The sequence below is a fragment of the Podarcis melisellensis genome, assembly GCF_964234715.1.
Source record: "Podarcis melisellensis genome assembly, chromosome: 18".
Lineage (NCBI taxonomy): Eukaryota > Metazoa > Chordata > Lepidosauria > Squamata > Lacertidae > Podarcis > Podarcis melisellensis.
The window spans coordinates 5,830,444-5,849,847 of record NC_138536.1 but is presented as its reverse complement, the minus strand read 5'-3'; the positions used below and the strand labels follow the sequence as shown (position 1 = coordinate 5,849,847).

Sequence of the window (19,404 nt, the reverse complement as noted above, 5' to 3'; positions counted from 1 at the left end):
TTCTAAAAGTCAGATAGTTGTTTATTTCCTTGACATCCACAGGGCGGGTGCCACCACCGAGAAGGCCCTCTGCCTGGTTCCCTGTAACCTCGCTTCTTGCAGTGAGGGAATCGCCAGAAGGCCCTCAGAGCTGTACCCTGGTGTCCGGGCTGGACAATGGGGGTGGAGATGCTCCTTCAGGGATACAGGGCCGAGGCCGTTTAAGGCTTTCAAGGTCAGCACCAACACTTTGAATTGTGCCCGGAAACTTACTGGGAGCCAATGTAGGTCTTTCAGGACTGGTGTTATGTGGTCTCGGCGTTAATAATCAGTATTCACGGCAAAACTTTAATAAGGCCGATCAAATCAATGCTTGTTCTAGGATGCTAAAATGGCTTCTGCTTCTTCAATCTGCAGAGTTCCCAGCAAGCTGTCACCAGCTGTTTCTGGAAGGGGAACAAACCAGCGGTGTTTTCCAGATCCAGCCCCCAGGCTCCCAGGTCTTTGAAGTCTTCTGTGACATGACTCCAGGTAAATATGCGAGGTTTATAGAAGCGGGAGAGAAATTTGATACAGTTTGCATTTAAGGTTTTCTTAACCTGGTTCTGGGATGCGGGTGGCGCTGTGGGTTAAACCACAGAGCCTAGGACTTGCCGATCAGAAGGTTGGTGGTTTGAATCCCCGCAATGACGGGGTGAGCTCCCATTGTTCGGTCCCTGCTCCTGCCAACCTAGCTGTTCAAAAGCACATCAAAGCGCAAGTAGATCAATAGGTACCACTCCGGCGGGAAGGTAAACGGCGTTTTCGTGTGCAGCTCTGGTTCGCCAGAAGCGGCTTAGTCCTGCTGGCCACATGACCCGGAAGCTGTACGCCGGCTCCCTCGGCCAGTAAAGCAAGATGAGCACCACAACCCCAGAGTCGGTCACGACTGGACCTAATGGTCAGGGGTCCCTTTACCTTTTTAACCTGGTTCTCACTTGAGAAAACAGCCTGCGAACCGTAACACAGCCCTCTGAAAACCTGCCCTGTTCTGAGTTTTCTAGCACGATTCTCCAGCCAAGTATTGTGTCCAAAAATTAACGTGCTTGGGTAGAAGTGTGCATGGGAATGCATATGTGAGTGAAAATAACACACATACACAGTGTGTCGCGTTAGGAAAATTGCCCTGCAAAAAAATATGCATTTATCAGGCAAAGTTGCATACAAATGTCTGTACGTAAGAAGGCAAACTAAGGCCCAGGGGCCGGATCCAGCCCAATCGCCTTCTCAATCCGGCCTGCGGACAGTCCAGAAATCAGCATGTTTTTACATGAGTAGAATGTGTCCTTTGATTTAAAATGCATCTCTGGGTTATTTGTGGGGCCTGCCTGGTGTTTTTACACGAGTAGAATGTGTGTTTTTATTTAGAATGCATCTCTGGGTTATTTGTGGGGCATAGGAATTCAATCATCCCCCCCAAAAAAATATAGTCCAGCCCCCACAAAGTCTGAGGGACAGTGGGCCGGCCCCCTGCTGAAAAAGTTTGCTGACCCCTGGCTGAATCAGGGGGAAATTGCACTCGGATGCCAATGAATTTTCACAACTTAAAAAAGAAAGAAAGGAAGAAATTGCAAAACTGAAGGAGCAAATTTCAGATTGGGAAAATGATAAACTTCACTCTGAAATTCACCTACAGGTGGTACCTAACACCAAGAAAACTAGCGCTAATACGCCCAGGAACCTCACCAAAATGCTGGAGAGGGTGCACCTCCACAGGCACATACCTCCACATGTGGTGGGAGTGCCCCCAAATCCAACTATTCTGGAAAATGAGAAACTGAAGTTGACAAATCGAAATCCTGGGATAGGTCAGTTGGTGGGGCGTGAGACGCTTCCTCTCATGGTTGTGGATTCGAGCCGCACGTTGGACGAAAGATTCCTGCATTGCAGAGAGTTCGACTTCCAACTGTATAATTTTATGATTCTGTGGTCCATTCCTGCCGGTTTGCTGGTTGGATGTCTTTGGGTTCGGGTATCACCTGATCCTGGAGATCACAGATTGGTCTGGAAGGGTAAAGGTAGAGGTTTGGTTGGGTTGCGAGGGCTGTGACTCAGAGAGCCAGTGTGGTGTAGTGGTTAAGAGCGGTGGACTCGTAATCTGGTGAACAGGGTTCGATTCCCCGCTCCTCCACATGCAGCTGCTGGGTGACATTGGGCCAGTCACACTTCTCTGAAGTCTCTCAGCCCCACTCACCTCACAGAGTGTTTGTTGTGGGGGAGGAAGGGAAAGGAGAATGTTAGCCGCTTTGAGACTCCTTCGGGTAGTGATAAAGCGGGTTATCAAATCCAAACTCCTCCTCCTCTTCTTCTCTGAATGGACAGCGTCTGATGATCAGGGCCAGTCTGCTGAATGTGTTTCTCAAACTGGGAGGCGAAATGTTTTTGTAACTACGGGGCCTGTCTTTCTCCCCAGTCCTGGTTCACTGTGTGTGTGTGTGTTCAAGGTACTAAAACATGTTGCACACACAAAAATCATATGGAAAAGATTACAGATCAAAGCAACACACCGGTGGGTGTGTTTTGGTGGGGTGAGGGAGGCAGGGGGCACAAGCCAGATGTCTGCAGGCTGATTGAAATTCCCCCTCCTTTTTATTTTGCAGATGGTGGAGGCTGGACGGTGATCCAGAGACGTCTAGATGGTTCTGTTGATTTCGACCAGCTGTGGGAACCCTACAGAAATGGATTTGGGAATATGAGCGGTAGGTCTCTGCTGCTTGCTTCCCCCTCTTTTAAAATCGCTACCTGCTCATGCGTAGGATATAGGGACACGGGTGGTGCTGTGGGTTAAACCACAGAGCCTAGGACTTGCCAATCAGAAGGTCAGCGGTTCGAATCCCCGCAACGGAGTGAGCTTCCGTTGCTCGGTCCCTGCTCCTGCCCACCTAGCAGTTCGAAACCACACCGGTGCAAGTAGATAAATAGGTACCGCTCCGGCGGGAAGGTAAACGGCATTTCCGTGCGCCGCTCTGGTTCGCCAGAAGCGGCTCAGTCCTGCTGGCCACATGACCTGGAAGCTGTACACCGGCTCCCTCGGTTGAGAGGAGTTCCCTACCAGGACAGACTTTGCTCGTGTGCTTAAGACATCGATTCCATAAATCATATTTTGTTGCACTGTACAAAATATGAGCAAGCCAGGGCTGAACTGATACTACCCTTTGCTAGTACCTTTCCCGGGAAAATCAGAGGCTCACTATGTCAGGTTCCTATTGGAAGACCGGAGAAACGCTAGAACATTAGCAGTGGCAAAGTTTTTATCGGTGGTTGCAAGAACAAATAATCCCTATATTCTGAACAAAATGCTTGTTTAACCTGGAGGTAGGCTGTCTGAATTGTGTATTGCTTTGTAATGATTTGTTGGGTCTCTGGACCGGAATGAAGATTGATTGATTGATTGATTGATTGATTGATTGATATCTTCTGCTGGTGGGCCCTGACAGGATATTTATTTTTTCGTTTGTTTGTTTCTTTGGCCGTTCTCTTTCAGGCGACTTTTGGCTGGGCTTGGAAAAGGTCCACCAGATCACGAAAGATGGGCGGTTCCACCTCTCGATCGAACTTCAGGACTGGGAGGGCAACTCGGAGAGGATCCAGTTCCTTTTCAGCCTGGGCGGAGAGGACACGGCTTACACACTCAGTCTCCTGGGCCCTATTCTTGGGCAGCTGGAGAACGCCATGGGCGACTTCCCACAGCTGCCCTTTTCCACGCGGGATCAGGACCATGACCTCAAGGGGGATGCCAACTGCGCCAAACACCTCTCAGGTCAGTCCTGATTTTTATTTTTTCCTTTTCTATAATTTTTATTCAATCTTCAACATTTTAAAATATCCATTTAAATCACCTTCAAACAGGCATAGGCAAACTCGGCCCTCCAGATGTTTTGGGACTACAACTCCCATCATCCTTAGCTAACAGGACCAGTGGTCAGGGATTATGGGAGATGTAGTCCCAAAACATCTGGAGGGCCGAGTTTGCCTATGCCTGCCTTAAAATATCAAAGACTTCCCTTCTTCTCTTTCCATAACCCTTTTTGACACCTGGGAATTTCCGTCTGCACTATCCCCAACTAAAAGGACTCTTGATTGTATCCTTTGTTTTATTTTATTTAAAGGTTTTATCTTTCTGTGGTTCATTTTGCATACCATACATCCCTGCATATTTAAAATGAACTAAACCATTCGGTTCGAATCCCCGCAAAGGGGTGAGCTCCCGTTGCTCTGTCCCGGCTCCTGCCAACCTAGCAGTTCGAAAGCACGTCAAAGTGCAAGTAGATCAATAGGTACCACTCCGGCGGGAAGGTAAAAGGCGTTTCCGTGCTCTGCTCTGGTTCGCCAGAAGCAGCTTAGTCCTGCTGGCCACATGACCCAGAAGCTGTACGCCGGCTCCCTTGGCCAGTAAAGCGAGATGAGCGCCGCAACCCCAGAGTTGCCCGCGACTGGACCTAATTCGAACTGCCGACCTTCTGATTGGCAAGTCCTAGGCTCTGTGGTTTAACCCACAGCACCACCCTTGCAGCATACATAAATAGTCCTTTTTGACACCTGGGAATTTCCCTCTTGAATTATCCCCAACAAAAAGGACTCTTGATTGCTTCCTTTATTTCATTTTATTTAAAAAGGTTTTCCAAAAATTTAATACATACAGATTTAAATATACATGCAAATCTTGATTACCGTCATCCTTTTGCTTCTAATCAGATTCATACCATCACACTCCGAGCACCAAATTCTTTTAGCCGCACAAACCTAAGCATAGCCGAAACAAAATAAAAAAGTTCCTTCCAGTTGCACCTTAGAGACCAACTAAGTTTGTTACCGGTACAGTGGTCCCTCGCAAGACGAAATTAATCCGTTCCGCGAGTCTCTTCGTCTTGCGGTTTTTTCGTCTTGCGAAGCACGGCTATTGGTGGCTATTAGCGGCTTAATAATAATAATAAATTTTATTTATATCCCGCCCTCCCCAGCCTTAGCCGGGCTCAGGGCGGCTAACAACAGTAAAACAGTACAAAAGTACAGCATAAACAACACTCTAAAATAATAGCTTAGCGGCTATTAGCGGCTTTAAGAAAAAGGAAACAAACTCGCAAGAACTCGCAAGACGTTTTGTCTTGCGAAGCAAGCCCATAGGGAAATTTGTCTTGCGGAACGACTCAGAAAACGGAAAACTCTTTCGTCTTGCGCGTTTTTCGTCTTGTGAGGCATTCGTCTTGCGAGGTACCACTGTATGAGCTTTTGTGTGCATGCACACATCTTCAGATACACCTAAGCATGTTTGCCGTGGAAGCAAGCAAACCCCGCTGTGTTCATTGGGACGTACTCCCTTGCCGCAGTGCTGCTCAGGATTGGAGCTCAAGAACTGCCATTTTTGAAGCATTTCCCAAGTAATGAAATCCATTGTTCTGTGGAAAGGCCTTTGGCTGATGCCTGCTCTTGCTCTTTCTTTTTGCTCCAAAGGAGGCTGGTGGTTCAGCAGTTGTGGCCACGTGAACCTGAACGGAAAATACTTCCGCTCCATCCCACGCCAGAGGCACGAGAGGAAACAAGGCATCTTTTGGAAGACTTGGAGAGGACGCTATTACCCTCTGAAGTCCACCACTATGAAGATCCGGCCTGCGGAGATGGGCCTGCCGTCCTAAATTTCCAGGAGGTCGCAGGAGAGAGTCTGGGTGGCCCTCCATATTCTTGCCTGTCGCCGAAATACAGCTGCAGCCCGTCGCTCCTGTCCGGGACGATTTGTGGGGTGTCTCTATCGGCTTCCAGTTGAAAGCCTTCCTTTTACAAGACTTAGTTTTGGGGTGGGAGGGGGGCAAAGCAACAACTGTCGTCTTCGCGTTGGGCAGAGCGGCACAGGGGGCCGCTTGGGTGGGTGGGAAAGGAACGGGCATCAGGATTCATTTTACGGGCATGTTGGGCGTTGGCAAGAAAGGGCAGTTCAGCATCTTTGAGGCCTGGTGTTAGCTGTTGATGAGATCTTGGGTATCTCGGGTGCCATTGTGTGATATAATTGGGGTTCTTGCTCGTCCGGCAGAGATTTGTGCTGTCGTCCATGTGTCTTTATACCCACTTCCTAACGCCTCAAGATGAGGAAAGCCTTTGTCTCCTGTGGAATGTCCCAAACAGAAGGAGGGGCTTCTGGCAGTAGCCAACAGGACTCTCTGCTGCCGAGAATTTCCCACAATGCCCCCTGCGGTAGCATCTCTCTGGGGCATTCTGGGAAATTTAAACGGTTACCAGGCCTGGCGCTGCTCTCAGCAACAGACTGGGTATTTTATTTTTTAAGTGGGGGGGATAGAGCAAGGATAGGCTCGCGGGTGATTGTCCAGATTGTGCGTACAAACAGCATATCCTTGGCTGATTAAATATGTAGTCGCGATTGAGGCTTGGGGCATCTGAAAATCGGACCGCCCTCCGCAGGCGTCCCTTGTGGCAGCTTGTGGTTGGGTCCGTCCTTCACCGCTTGGAACAGGGTTCAGAAGGATGGAGCCACTGCGAAGGGCATTGGGGGGACACTGGTTGGGGGAGAAAGTCGGGCAGGGCGGCACCTCCTCTCCCTCGCCCAAGGAGGAGGCGTTGCTCCTGTTGCAAAATCTGGTCCTCCCTTAAAGAGGGCACGTGTTGCGGTGAGACTTGGCAACCAAACCCTGTGTTGTGGGTGGGTTTGATTGGATAGCCACAACACCCAATTGGTAGGTCCCTCGATGCAGGATTTAATCAGGCCAATGGGACACAGGCTAAATGGATCAAGGGGACCTGTTTATGCCCATGCACGTGACCCAAAGCTTCCTCTTTTGGCGCGTGCATTCGGAACATCCGCCCACCTCTCCTTACTTTTAGGGCTGTGCGCTTGACCTTGCTATGCCGCCGTGTGTCGTCTGTCGTTGGGACAGGGGCACGGCAGGAATTTTCCCCACTTGGCTGATTGGCTGGTGCCATTTGGGTTTCCCCTGCCGCGTAGCAAATCGTCACAACTTGTAAGGTTGCGGATAGGCTCTGGTTCAGGTGATAGGGATGGGAGAACGCTCTCGCCATCCCTACGTGAAGGGTATTCCGTTAAAGGAAACCAGGGACTCGGTGGTTTGGTCAACCCCTGAGAGGGGGTTGTGCCCGTGCCTGAGTCCAGGGGGACATTTGGGTGGCAGAGTTAGCCCATTCCTGGCTTTCAACTTATCCAGGTGTTCACCCTTGGCTGACCTATGATAGAGCTCTGGGTCAGCGCTACCAGCATGGGAGGGAGCTAGTCGAACCAGAGCCTATGCAACCAGTCACTTACTGTAATCAATAAAGTTGTGGCCTAAATTCTACCAAAAAACCAAACCAAAATTTGAGTCTTGTCTGAATTTATTTAAGGGGGAGGTTTAAAGGTCTGAACACACAACTGGACAAACCTCTGTCCAGCCAGGCTCCCCGGTTGCTGTCGTGTCCAACTGCCCCTTCCCCATTCCTTCCTCGTCCGTTTTTTTTAAGTCATATTGACTCAAGTTTGCTCCAGTGTTTAGCTGCTTCTTCTTGTACATAATAGCAGTTGTGCTAGTCGGTGTGTTGGTTTTAAGAGTGCTTTTATCCTGGTCTCTCTCTTTTTTTATTATTGTGGTTTTAAAACGAAGCGTCGGTGAGTGGTTGTGGTTATAACTTATAAAGGTTGCCTTGGAAGAGGAACCAGTAAGACAGGGGAGGGCGGGGGAGAGTTGATTTCTGCTCTTAATTTCTCTCTCTTTTTATACTTTAAATGTGTGACTCTTTGGTCAGTGAAGTGTCTTTTTAATAAAACCTGTGAACCGGTTGTGTTGCGATTCCTTGCCACGCAAGGCTGTGGGTTTGCCCTGTGGGTGGTGATGGAGCGGGGTGGGGGGGACTCTCCTTCCTTGGAGGTTTCGCCCAATTCTGGCTGCGACTGTGCTGTGACCAAATGTGGCGTTGAGCCCAAGTTCCCTGGCTCCGCTGCTGTCAAAGGAACCGCCGCAAGTGGACTCAGCGGATGGTCAGGTGCAGCGCTGCCAGGACTGCTAGTGGCGCAACAAAAACTCGGGCCATCTCAAAGACCTCTGGCCTGCAGCGGCTGAGGAATAAGCCCCACTTATGCTCCTCTGTGGACGCGGGTGGCGCTGTGGGTTAAATCACAGAGCCTAGGACTTGCCAATCAGAAGGTCGGCGGTTCGAATCCCTGCGACAGGGTGAGCTCCTGTTGCTCGGTCCCTGCTCCTGCCAACCTAGCAGTTCGAAAGACTGTCAAAGTGCAAGTAGATCAATAGGTACCGCTCCGGCAGGAAGGTAAATGGCGTTTCTGTGCGCTGCTCTGGTTCGCCAGAAGCGGCTTAGTCCTGCTGGCCACATGACCCGGAAGCTGTACACCGGCTCCCTCGGACAGTAAAGCAAGATGAGCGCCGCAACCCCAGAGTCGGCCACAACTGGACCTAATGGTCAGGGGTCCCTTTACCTTTACCTTTTATGCTCCTCTGACCCTTCCATCAGCTCGTTTGCTTGGAGGAAGCAGCTGAACCGAGTGAGGGATGAGTCCCATGATTCAGAGGCTGGGGCTAATGGCAATAGAGTCACGAGTGAAGCCATGGTTCTGATGCCGAAGTGGAGGGCGATGGATGGAACACAGTGCTCTAGCCAGTACGGTCAGCTCTGAATTGGGTTCTGTTCAGTGTTTCAGCTCAGTGAGTGTCCGAATCTGGCTGTGCTCTGACGTCCATTCGATCCCATCCTCGTTGCCAGTATTAAGTAGTGGGTTGACAAATTAATAATAATAATAATAATAATAATAATAATAATAATAATAATAATTTAATTATTTATACCCCGCCCATCTGGCTGGGCTTCCCCAGCCACTCTGGGCGGCTTCCAAAAAAATATTAAAATACTGTGATACATCAAACATTAAAAGCTTCCCTAAACAGGGCTGCCTTCAGATGTCTTCTAAAAGTCTGGTAGTTGTTGTTCTCTTTAACATCTGGTAGGAGGACGTTCCACAGGGTGGGCACCACCACCGAGAAGGCCCTCTGCCTGGTTCCCTGTAACTTTGCTTCTCGCAATGAGGGAACCGCCAGAAGGCCCTCGGCACTGGATCTCAGTGTCCGGGCTGAACTATGGGGGTGGAGACGCTGCTTCAGATATACTGGACTGAGGCCATTTAGGGCTTTAAAGGTCAGCACCAACACTTTGAATTGTGCTCGGAAACGAACTGGAAGCCAATGTAGGTCTTTCAAGACCAGTGTTATATGGTCTCGGCGGCCGCTCCCAGTCCCCAGTCTAGCTGCTGCATTCTGGATTAATTGCTGTTTCTGGGTCACCTTCAAAGGTAGCCCCACACAGAACGCATTGTAGTAGTTCAAGCAGGAGATAACCAGAGCATGCACCACTCTGGCGAGACAGTCTGCGGGCAGGTGGGGTCTCAGCCTGGGTACCAAATGCGACAAATCAGATGACGCAGAGATTTCTCCAAGTGGTTCTTTATAGTAAGCTGGAATTGAACTGAACTGAAAGTTCAGCCGGCCTGCTATCAACATTGTAACACCACCACCCCAGGGTTTCCTGCCTAAATTAACTGACCTGAGTGAAAACTATACACTGTACACAATACCCCTAGTGGCCAGGGTGAGAACTTCAGTACATAACACATCCGACCTGGATGCTTTAGTTACCAGTGGCGTAGCGTGGGGGGTGCAGGGGGGGCGGCCGCACCGGGCACAACATCTGGGGGGGCGCGCTCGCACTCGCAGCTCTCTGCCCCTACCTGGCTCACTCACTCTCTCTCACTGCAGTGCTGGCTGTGCAAATCCGATCCGAGCCGCCAGGTCGCTGCCCACTGTGGAGGGGGTGGGTGCCAGGCGTGCGGTGCGGAGAGAGAGCGAGAGACTATCTGGGGGAGGGACAGTGCAGCGGCCGCGCAGCGCAGCGCTGAGCGCGGGAGAGAACCACACCAGACCAGACCAGGCAGCAGCAAGAAGAAGCTGGCAGCGGCGGCAGGTTAGGGGTTCGGGGGCGCAAATTACTTGCCTTGCCCCGGGTGCTGACAACCCACGCTACGCCACTGTTAGTTACGATTCCTGCCTTGCGGCCGGTTGGATGATCCCCAGGTGCCCCTTCCAACTCTTCTTGGGTTCTATGAAACTGAAAAAACTCTTTACTTTAGCTCAGATCTGTATAATCAGTTAAAGTGACACACACACCAAAATTCCTTTAAGTTGGGGGTGGGAATGGGGAGTCCAGAAACTGTTTTGAAAACAAGAGCTAAAAACAGCAGGTCTAGAAGTTATTTTCGGATTCAAGGCAGCGGTGGGAAAACTCCCACATTGCACTTTAAACCGAGTTTCTTTGCTAGGGAAGAATACAAAACACAAAGCTGATAAAAAGCAGATAAAGACCCTTTTGAGTTGCTGGGAAATGTCATCCTGGCCACCTCTCATCTCTCAAAGTCTACTTACATTGGAATCTCCTCGAAGGAGATTGGGTTTTATGTCTTAGGAGGAAACCACAGGACTTTTTCACTTTTGGAGCTGCGGGCTGTGAAGCCAATCACTATTGGCCATTGGCCTATGGAGGTAACGTATACACAGAGGTGTAGCGTGGGTTGTCAGCACCCGGGGCAAGGCAAGTAATTTGCGCCCCCTAACCCCTAACCTGCCGCCGCTGCCAGCTTCTTGCTGCTGCTGCCTGGTCTGGTCTGGCGTGGTTCTCTCCCGCGCTCAGCGCTGCGCTGGGCGGCCGCTGCACTGTCCCTCCCCCAGATAGTCCCTCGCTCTGTCTCCGCACCGCACGCCTGGCACCCACGCCCTCCACAGTGGGCAGCGACCCGGCGGCTCTGATCGGATTCGCACAGCCAGCACTGCAGTGAGAGAGAGTGAGTGAGCCAGGTAGGGGCAGAGAGCTGCGAGCGCCCCCCCAGATGTTGCGGCCGGTGCGGCCGGCCCCCCCTGCACTCCCCACGCTACGCCACTGTGTATACAGTCCTTAAGTGGGTTCCCTGTCAGTAGGAGAAAATAACAAAGGCCAACCAGAGAATATTGAGAAGCAAAGCAGCTAGTAAGCCTGATATTTAGTCAAGGAACTGTTGCAACAGGGTCCCCACTCACCACACATAGGAGGGAGGAAAACCCCGAACAATGGTGCGCAAGCCCTTATAATAAAGGTAGAAGGACCCCTGACCATTAGGTCCAGTTGTGACCAACTCTGGGGTTGCGGCGCTCATCTCGCTTTACTGGCGAGGGAGCTGGCGTTCAGCTTCCGGGTCATGTGGCCTTCCCGCCGGAGCGGTACCTATTTATCTACTTTCACTTGACGTGCTTTCGAACTGCTAGGTGGGCAGGAGCAGGGACCGAGCAACGGGAGCTCACCCCGTCGCAGGGATTCGAACCGCCAACCTTCTGATCAGCAAGCCCTAGGCTCTGTGGTTTAACCCACAGCGCCATTCTCCTTCCCCAAGCCCTTATAATAGACACTTGAAATTGCCCACCTTGTAGCCCAAGACCACCACCCCAAAGCATCATACATACATCACAGAAGGAGGCAGTCTACAGCACAAATCCTGCCTGCCTGGATGCCTGATAATGGTCACTGGGCAGCCTGGCCATTCTTTTGTGATGGCTAATACTTTATTTCCTGAATTTATGACCTGAATCCAGGTCATAGCCTCACCCTGTCCATCCACAAATATGCCCTTAAGACAGGATTTGCAAGTGAAAAGACAATGGGGAGGCTTTTCCACTTTGCCTCCCTGACTGCAGAGGGATATCTGAGGTCATTGGGAGAGAGAAACCGCTTTCTTGATCCACTCTTGGTCTCATCCACTCCATCCACCAGAGCCTGTCTCCGCATGCAGGAGAAGCCCCGAACTCACGGAGGGTTTGAGACCCATCGGCTCCCCTCATCTAGTTTAGCCAGCCAGGTGTAGCCATTTCCTGGGTGTTTTTTTTTTTTTTAAAAAAACATTTATTAAAGTTTTTAAAGTTAATACAATAAAAGAAAGTCAAAAAGAAAAAATAACAAAAAATAACAAAATAGTTAAAAACACGTAAAATTCACAATACTTATTTTTCATTGACATATTTCCCCGACCTCCTCATACCTCCCTTTTTTGTATTCCAGTTCAAATTGTTATTTCAGCAAATCCTTATCGATAGGTTTTAACCTATTTCTATACCTCCCCCCCCATATCACTTAAAACATTACAGCTGGAAACCACTTAATTTCTATCCGACATCATTCTAACATTCATTAATTTTACAATATTTCTGTAAATAGTCCTTGAATTTCTTCCAATCTTCTTCCGCCAACTCTTCTCCCTGGTCACGGATTCTGCCATTCATTTCTGCCAATCCCATGTAGTCGATCATCTTCATCTGCCATTCTTCCAGAGTGGGTAAATCCTCTGTGTTCCAGTACTTTGCGATAAGTATTCTTGCTGCTGTTGTAGCATACATAAAAAAAGTTCTGTCCTTCTTTGGCACCAATTGGCCACCAATTGGTGCCATTTCCTGGGTGTTTTGCCCCTGATACATGCTAGCAGCTTCTAGGAGCCGCAGGCGAGAGCTGGGTGCAGGATGGGGGACGAAAGGAAGGCAAACTACCCCGGAAAGAGAAAGTGTCCCCTTTCCTTAACAAATAATGAATAAATAAGCCTACTGCCCTTGAATTGGACACTCTTATGGTCATGGAAGAAGCCCACAACCCCTGCTTGTGGCACAACACAGTTAACTCCTTAGAGCAGGAGTCAGCAACCTTTTTTAGCCGTGGGCCGGTCCACCGTCCCTCAGACCATGTGGTAAAGGTAAAGGTAAAGGGGCCCCTGATCATTAGGTCCAGTCATGACCGACTCTGGGCTCATCTTGCTTTATTGGCCGAGGGATCTGGCGTACAGCTTCCGGGTCATGTGGCCAGCAGGACTAAGCCACTTCTGGCGAACCAGAGCAGCGCACAGAAACGCCGTTTATCTTCCTGCCGGAGTGGTACCTATTTATCTACTTGCACTTTGACGTGCTTTTGAACTGCTAGGTTGGCAGGAGCAGGGACTGAGCAATGGGAGCTCACCCTGTTGCGGGGATTCGAACCACCAACCTTCTGATCGGCAAGTCCTAGGCTCTGTGGTTTAACCCACAGCACCACCCTCAGACCATGTGGTAGTCCGGACTATATTTTGAAAAAAGAAGAAAAACAAATTGTGTGTTTCTTTTTTAAAAAGAATTGCTAAAGGAACTCTGCTATACAATATCTGGAAACTGTCAATTAAAAGATGTTAGAGCTCCTCCTGGTGGCATTGAGAAAGGACATCTCTGTCGAGGGTATCCATTTTGCAAAAAACTGTTGATGTTGAGCTTTACAGTGGTACCTTGGTTCTCAGACTTAATCCATTCTGGCGGTCCGTTCCAAAACAAAATTGTTCCAAAACCAAGGCGGGCTTCCCCATAGAAAGTAATGAAAAATGGATTAATCCGTACCCGACTTTGAAAAACAACCCCTAAAAGAGCAATTTAACATGAATTTTACTATCTAACGAGACCATTGATCCATAAAAGGAAAGCAATAAACAATGTACTGCAGTCACACAATCAATCAATCAGTAGCTGACCTGGTTTCCGCGCAGTCACAAAAACAGAAGCCGCAAAAACGAAAACGCAAAATAAATAGCAAAAACAGACAGACCTCAGCGTAACACTCAAAATGGAAGTGTGGCAATCAAAACGGAAGCGTAAAAGCGTAACACTCAAAACAGAAGAGTAACACTCAAAACGGAGCATGTTCGGCTTCCGAAAAATGTTCGCAAACCGGAACACTTAATTCCATGTTTGCAGTGTTTGGGTTCCAAGTTGTTTGAGCACCAAGGCGTTTGAGAACCAAGGTACCACTGTATACTATGTATCTTTGCTGCCCTCTTGCAAAATGGTCAGGGCGATATATAAGCATTGCCAGCTACGTTGGCAGTGTGCCCCCTTCTGCTTAGACAGCCACCTGGGAGTGCAGCAATCCGTAGGTTGCAAAGTGCAAAGCTCCAAAGTGCTTTTAAGTGGTGTGTGTGAATTAGCACTTATTATCGTAACTGCTTGCTTCTTATTCCTGGCTTGCAGGCTGTGCTAGTGATTAATCATGCTGTTATAAGAAAAACTGCTCCCTTTCCCTTATGGGGTATTCCGGAGCCTGTAGTGTACAGTGGCACCTCTGGTTACATACTTAATTCTTTCCAGAGGTCTGTTCTTAACCTGAAACCGTTCTTAACCTGAAGCACCACTTTAGCTAATGGGGCCTCCTGCTACTGCCGCGCCATCGCGCCACAATTTCTTTTCTCATCCTGAAGCAAAGTTCTTAACCCAAGGTACTATTTCTGGGTTAGAGGAGTCTGTAACCCGAAGCTGACGGGAAAAATCTGAAACTAGCATGATCAAGTATTCCAAAAGGACTGGAGTAAATTTATGCGATATCTGAAAGATTATTGTAAGCAATTAACATCGCTAGCAGGGTTGTCTGAAGACTTGCCATGAGAAATTTTCTATATATATATATATATATATATATGCTTTCGTAGATTTTCACGGGTACAGGAATGCAGGTTTTGGTGTCCTCGGGTGTCTTCCCGTGTAAAAGTTGGGGTGTCTAGGCGACGTTTCGACGAGGTCTCACTCGTCATCTTCAGGCTGGTGCTTTCGGCTTCTTGTTACTGGAACAGAGCAGGATCTCAGTGTTTGAGTTCCTATAAATACTGTTGAGGGGGTGTGGTGTATAGCCTCCAATGTTCTGGGCAGAGAGGAAGTTCCCAGGCTAGTGTGCCTTTTCTTCTTTTGTTCCTTAATTACTTGAGGGATATCTTGAGTGATTTCTTGAGTGATATCCTGAGTACCACTTAGGTGGGTCATTAGGTGTGGATTAGTTGCTAAAGTCTTTGTGTCTTGACCTCTTGAACTTTGTGAAGAGTTTTTCTGAGAAGATGGCTGTACTGCATTTAGTTGTGCTCTGGCTTGGCTTCGTGTATAGGGGCGAGCTGTGGTTTTGTGGCCTGTGTCAGCCAGATCTGTGTAGGGATTGCAGGGGGGTGCAGCATCCGGAGGTGCCACCATGGTTTGGCTACTGGATGGTGTCTGTAATTTATCTGTGGAGAGGGTCTGGGTTTGGGTCTGGTGTGGTTGATTGGTGATGGCGTTCTGTGTGCCTCTGGATCTGGTGTCAGTTTTTGTGGGGAGGGCTAATTTCCAGATGTCTGGCAAGCGGGATGTGTCGTCACGTTTGTTCATGTTGTGAGGGTGTTTCTCTATCTCGATGGCTTCCATGATTATTCTCTTGTGGTGATGTTCCATGTTAAAGAGCAATTTGGAATCTGCAAAATTAATTTCGTGTCCTGTTTCTTTCATGTGTTGGAAAAGAGAGGAAGTTTTTTTCTTCTTTTTTGACGGCATTCTTGTGTTCTGCGATACGTGCATTTATTCGTCTGTTTGTTTGTCCAATGTACGTGGCTGGGCAGACTTTGCAGGGTATTTCATAGACCCCTTGGTTTTCCAACTGGATTTTATCCTTGGGGTTTCTGAGGATATTGGCTATTTTTTGGTTGGTGCAAAAGGCTGTTTTGATATTGTGTTTATGGAGGATTTTGCTAATTTTATCTGTAGTGCCCTTGATATAAGGAAGGAGGGCCATGCCATTGTTTTCTTCTGTGTCTTGGTTTTTGGGGGGTGTTTCTTTTTGGATTAGCTTCGTAACCCTGTTTTGCTGGTATCCATTGGCAATTAACACATTTGAGAGATTCTGTAACTCAGTTGTCAAGTGGTCTTTGTCAGCCAGGCGTTTGGTTCTGGAGATGAGAGTCTTGGCTACGGAGTTTATTTGTGCAGGGTGGTGGTGTGATTGTGCATGTAAGTAGCGGTTGGTGTGTGTTTTTTTTCCGGTAGATAGTGTGTCCTAGGGAGCCATCAGGTTTTTTGTAGATTAGGACGTCAAGGAAGGGAAGTTGGTTGTTGGCTTCTATTTCCATAGTGAATTGTATTTTGGGGTGTAGGCTGTTGAGATGTGTGAGGAAGCTATCCAGTTTTTCCTTCCCGTGTGGCCAAATTACAAAGGTGTCGTCAACATGTCTGAGCCAAAGTTTGGGTTTGTGTTCTGACTTGTCTAAAGCATTGGTTTCAAAGTGTTCCATGTACAGGTTTGCGATGACCGGTGAGAGGGGTGATCCCATAGGTGCTCCTTCTATCTGTTTGTATCTTTGTCCATTGTGGATGAAGTACGTGTTGGTTAGGCAGTGGTTGGTCAGGTCCAAGACACAGAAGAAAACAATGGCATGGCCCTCCTTCCTTATATCAAGGGCACTACAGATAAAATTAGCAAAATCCTCCATAAACACAATATCAAAACAGCCTTTTGCACCAACCAAAAAATAGCCAATATCCTCAGAAACCCCAAGGATAAAATCCAGTTGGAAAACCAAGGGGTCTATGAAATACCCTGCAAAGTCTGCCCAGCCACGTACATTGGACAAACAAACAGACGAATAAATGCACGTATCGCAGAACACAAGAATGCCGTCAAAAAAGAAGAAAAAACTTCCTCTCTTTTCCAACACATGAAAGAAACAGGACACGAAATTAATTTTGCAGATTCCAAATTGCTCTTTAACATGGAACATCACCACAAGAGAATAATCATGGAAGCCATCGAGATAGAGAAACACCCTCACAACATGAACAAGCGTGACGACACATCCCGCTTGCCAGACATCTGGAAATTAGCCCTCCCCACAAAAACTGACACCAGATCCAGAGGCACACAGAACGCCATCACCAATCAACCACACCAGACCCAAACCCAGACCCTCTCCACAGATAAATTACAGACACCATCCAGTAGCCAAACCATGGTGGCACCTCCGGATGCTGCACCCCCCTGCAATCCCTACACAGATCTGGCTGACACAAGCCACAAAACCACAGCTCGCCCCTATACACGAAGCCAAGCCAGAGCACAACTAAGTGCAGTACAGCCATCTTCTCAGAAAAACTCTTCACAAAGTTCAAGAGGTCAAGACACAAAGACTTTAGCAACTAATCCACACCTAATGACCCACCTAAGTGGTACTCAGGATATCACTCAAGAAATCACTCAAGATATCCCTCAAGTAATTAAGGAACAAAAGAAGAAAAGGCACACTAGCCTGGGAACTCCCTCTCTGCCCAGAACATTGGAGGCTATACACCACACCCCCTCAACAGTATTTATAGGAACTCAAACACTGAGATCCTGCTCTGTTCCAGTAACAAGAAGCCGAAAGCACCAGCCTGAAGATGACGAGTGAGACCTCGTCGAAACGTCGCCTAGACACCCCAACTTTTACACGGGAAGACACCCGAGGACACCAAAACCTGCATATATATATATATATATATATATGGGTGTGTGTGTGTGTATACACATATACACACTATAGATATCTATAGATATATATATGGGATATACAGTATATGTGTATGTGTTGTGTATATATATATATATGTGTGTGTGTGTATACGTATCTATATCTATATATCTATGTGTGTGCTTATATATATATATATATATATACACACACACGCTATATATATATATGGGGTATACAGTATGTATGTGTTGTGTCTATATATATATATGTGTGTGTGTGTGTGTGTGTGTATGCATATATATGTGTGTGTGTATGCATACAAATATATATCTATATATCTATGTGTGTGCTTTTATATATATATACATATATATACACACACACACTATATATATATATATATATATATATATATATATATATATATATATGCAGGTTTTGGTGTCCTCGGGTGTCTTCCCGTGTAAAAGTTGGGGTGTCTAGGCGACGTTTCGACGAGGTCTCACTCGTCATCTTCAGGCTGGTGCTTTCGGCTTCTTGTTACTGGAACAGAGCAGGATCTCAGTGTTTGAGTTCCTATAAATACTGTTGAGGGGGTGTGGTGTATAGCCTCCAATGTTCTGGGCAGAGAGGAAGTTCCCAGGCTAGTGTGCCTTTTCTTCTTTTGTTCCTTAATTACTTGAGGGATATCTTGAGTGATTTCTTGAGTGATATCCTGAGTACCACTTAGGTGGGTCATTAGGTGTGGATTAGTTGCTAAAGTCTTTGTGTCTTGACCTCTTGAACTTTGTGAAGAGTTTTTCTGAGAAGATGGCTGTACTGCACTTAGTTGTGCTCTGGCTTGGCTTCGTGTGTAGGGGCGAGCTGTGGTTTTGTGGCCTGTGTCAGCCAGATCTGTGTACGGATTGCAGGGGGGTGCAGCATCCGGAGGTGCCACCATGGTTTGGCTACTGGATGGTGTCTGTAATTTATCTGTGGAGAGGGTCTGGGTTTGGGTCTGGTGTGGTTGATTGGTGATGGCGTTCTGTGTGCCTCTGGATCTGGTGTCAGTTTTTGTGGGGAGGGCTAATTTCCAGATGTCTGGCAAGCGGGATGTGTCGTCACGCTTGTTCATGTTGTGAGGGTGTTTCTCTATCTCGATGGCTTCCATGATTATTCTCTTGTGGTGATGTTCCATGTTAAAGAGCAATTTGGAATCTGCAAAATTAATTTCGTGTCCTGTTTCTTTCATGTGTTGGAAAAGAGAGGAAGTTTTTTCTTCTTTTTTGACGGCATTCTTGTGTTCTGCGATACGTGCATTTATTCGTCTGTTTGTTTGTCCAATGTACGTGGCTGGGCAGACTTTGCAGGGTATTTCATAGACCCCTTGGTTTTCCAACTGGATTTTATCCTTGGGGTTTCTGAGGATATTGGCTATTTTTTGGTTGGTGCAAAAGGCTGTTTTGATATTGTGTTTATGGAGGATTTTGCTAATTTTATCTGTAGTGCCCTTGATATAAGGAAGGAGGGCCATGCCATTGTTTTCTTCTGTGTCTTGGTTTTTGGGGGGTGTTTCTTTTTGGATTAGCTTCGTAACCCTGTTTTGCTGGTATCCATTGGCAATTAACACATTTGAGAGATTCTGTAACTCAGTTGTCAAGTGGTCTTTGTCAGCCAGGCGTTTGGTTCTGGAGATGCTGCACCCCCCTGCAATCCATACACAGATCTGGCTGACACAGGCCACAAAACCACAGCTCGCCCCTACACACGAAGCCAAGCCAGAGCACAACTAAGTGCAGTACAGCCATCTTCTCAGAAAAACTCTTCACAAAGTTCAAGAGGTCAAGACACAAAGACTTTAGCAACTAATCCACACCTAATGACCCACCTAAGTGGTACTCAGGATATCACTCAAGAAATCACTCAAGATATCCCTCAAGTAATTAAGGAACAAAAGAAGAAAAGGCACACTAGCCTGGGAACTTCCTCTCTGCCCAGAACATTGGAGGCTATACACCACACCCCCTCAACAGTATTTATAGGAACTCAAACACTGAGATCCTGCTCTGTTCCAGTAA

The 19,404-nt window shown here is 47.8% G+C and overlaps 1 protein-coding gene across 1 annotated transcript in view; it reads left to right on the top strand.

Moving 5' to 3' along the window:
• ANGPTL4 (angiopoietin like 4) overlaps nt 1-7,795 on the top strand; it is a 30,047-nt gene extending 22,252 nt beyond the window's left edge. The window contains exons 4-7 of the mRNA XM_081895683.1: nt 397-510; nt 2,619-2,717; nt 3,503-3,778; nt 5,470-7,795. Coding sequence (XP_081751809.1) covers nt 397-510; nt 2,619-2,717; nt 3,503-3,778; nt 5,470-5,651 — 671 coding nt within the window. The 3' untranslated portion in view covers nt 5,652-7,795. The remainder of the gene's footprint in view (nt 1-396; nt 511-2,618; nt 2,718-3,502; nt 3,779-5,469) is intronic.
• Nucleotides 7,796-19,404: the final 11,609 nt, after the last annotated feature.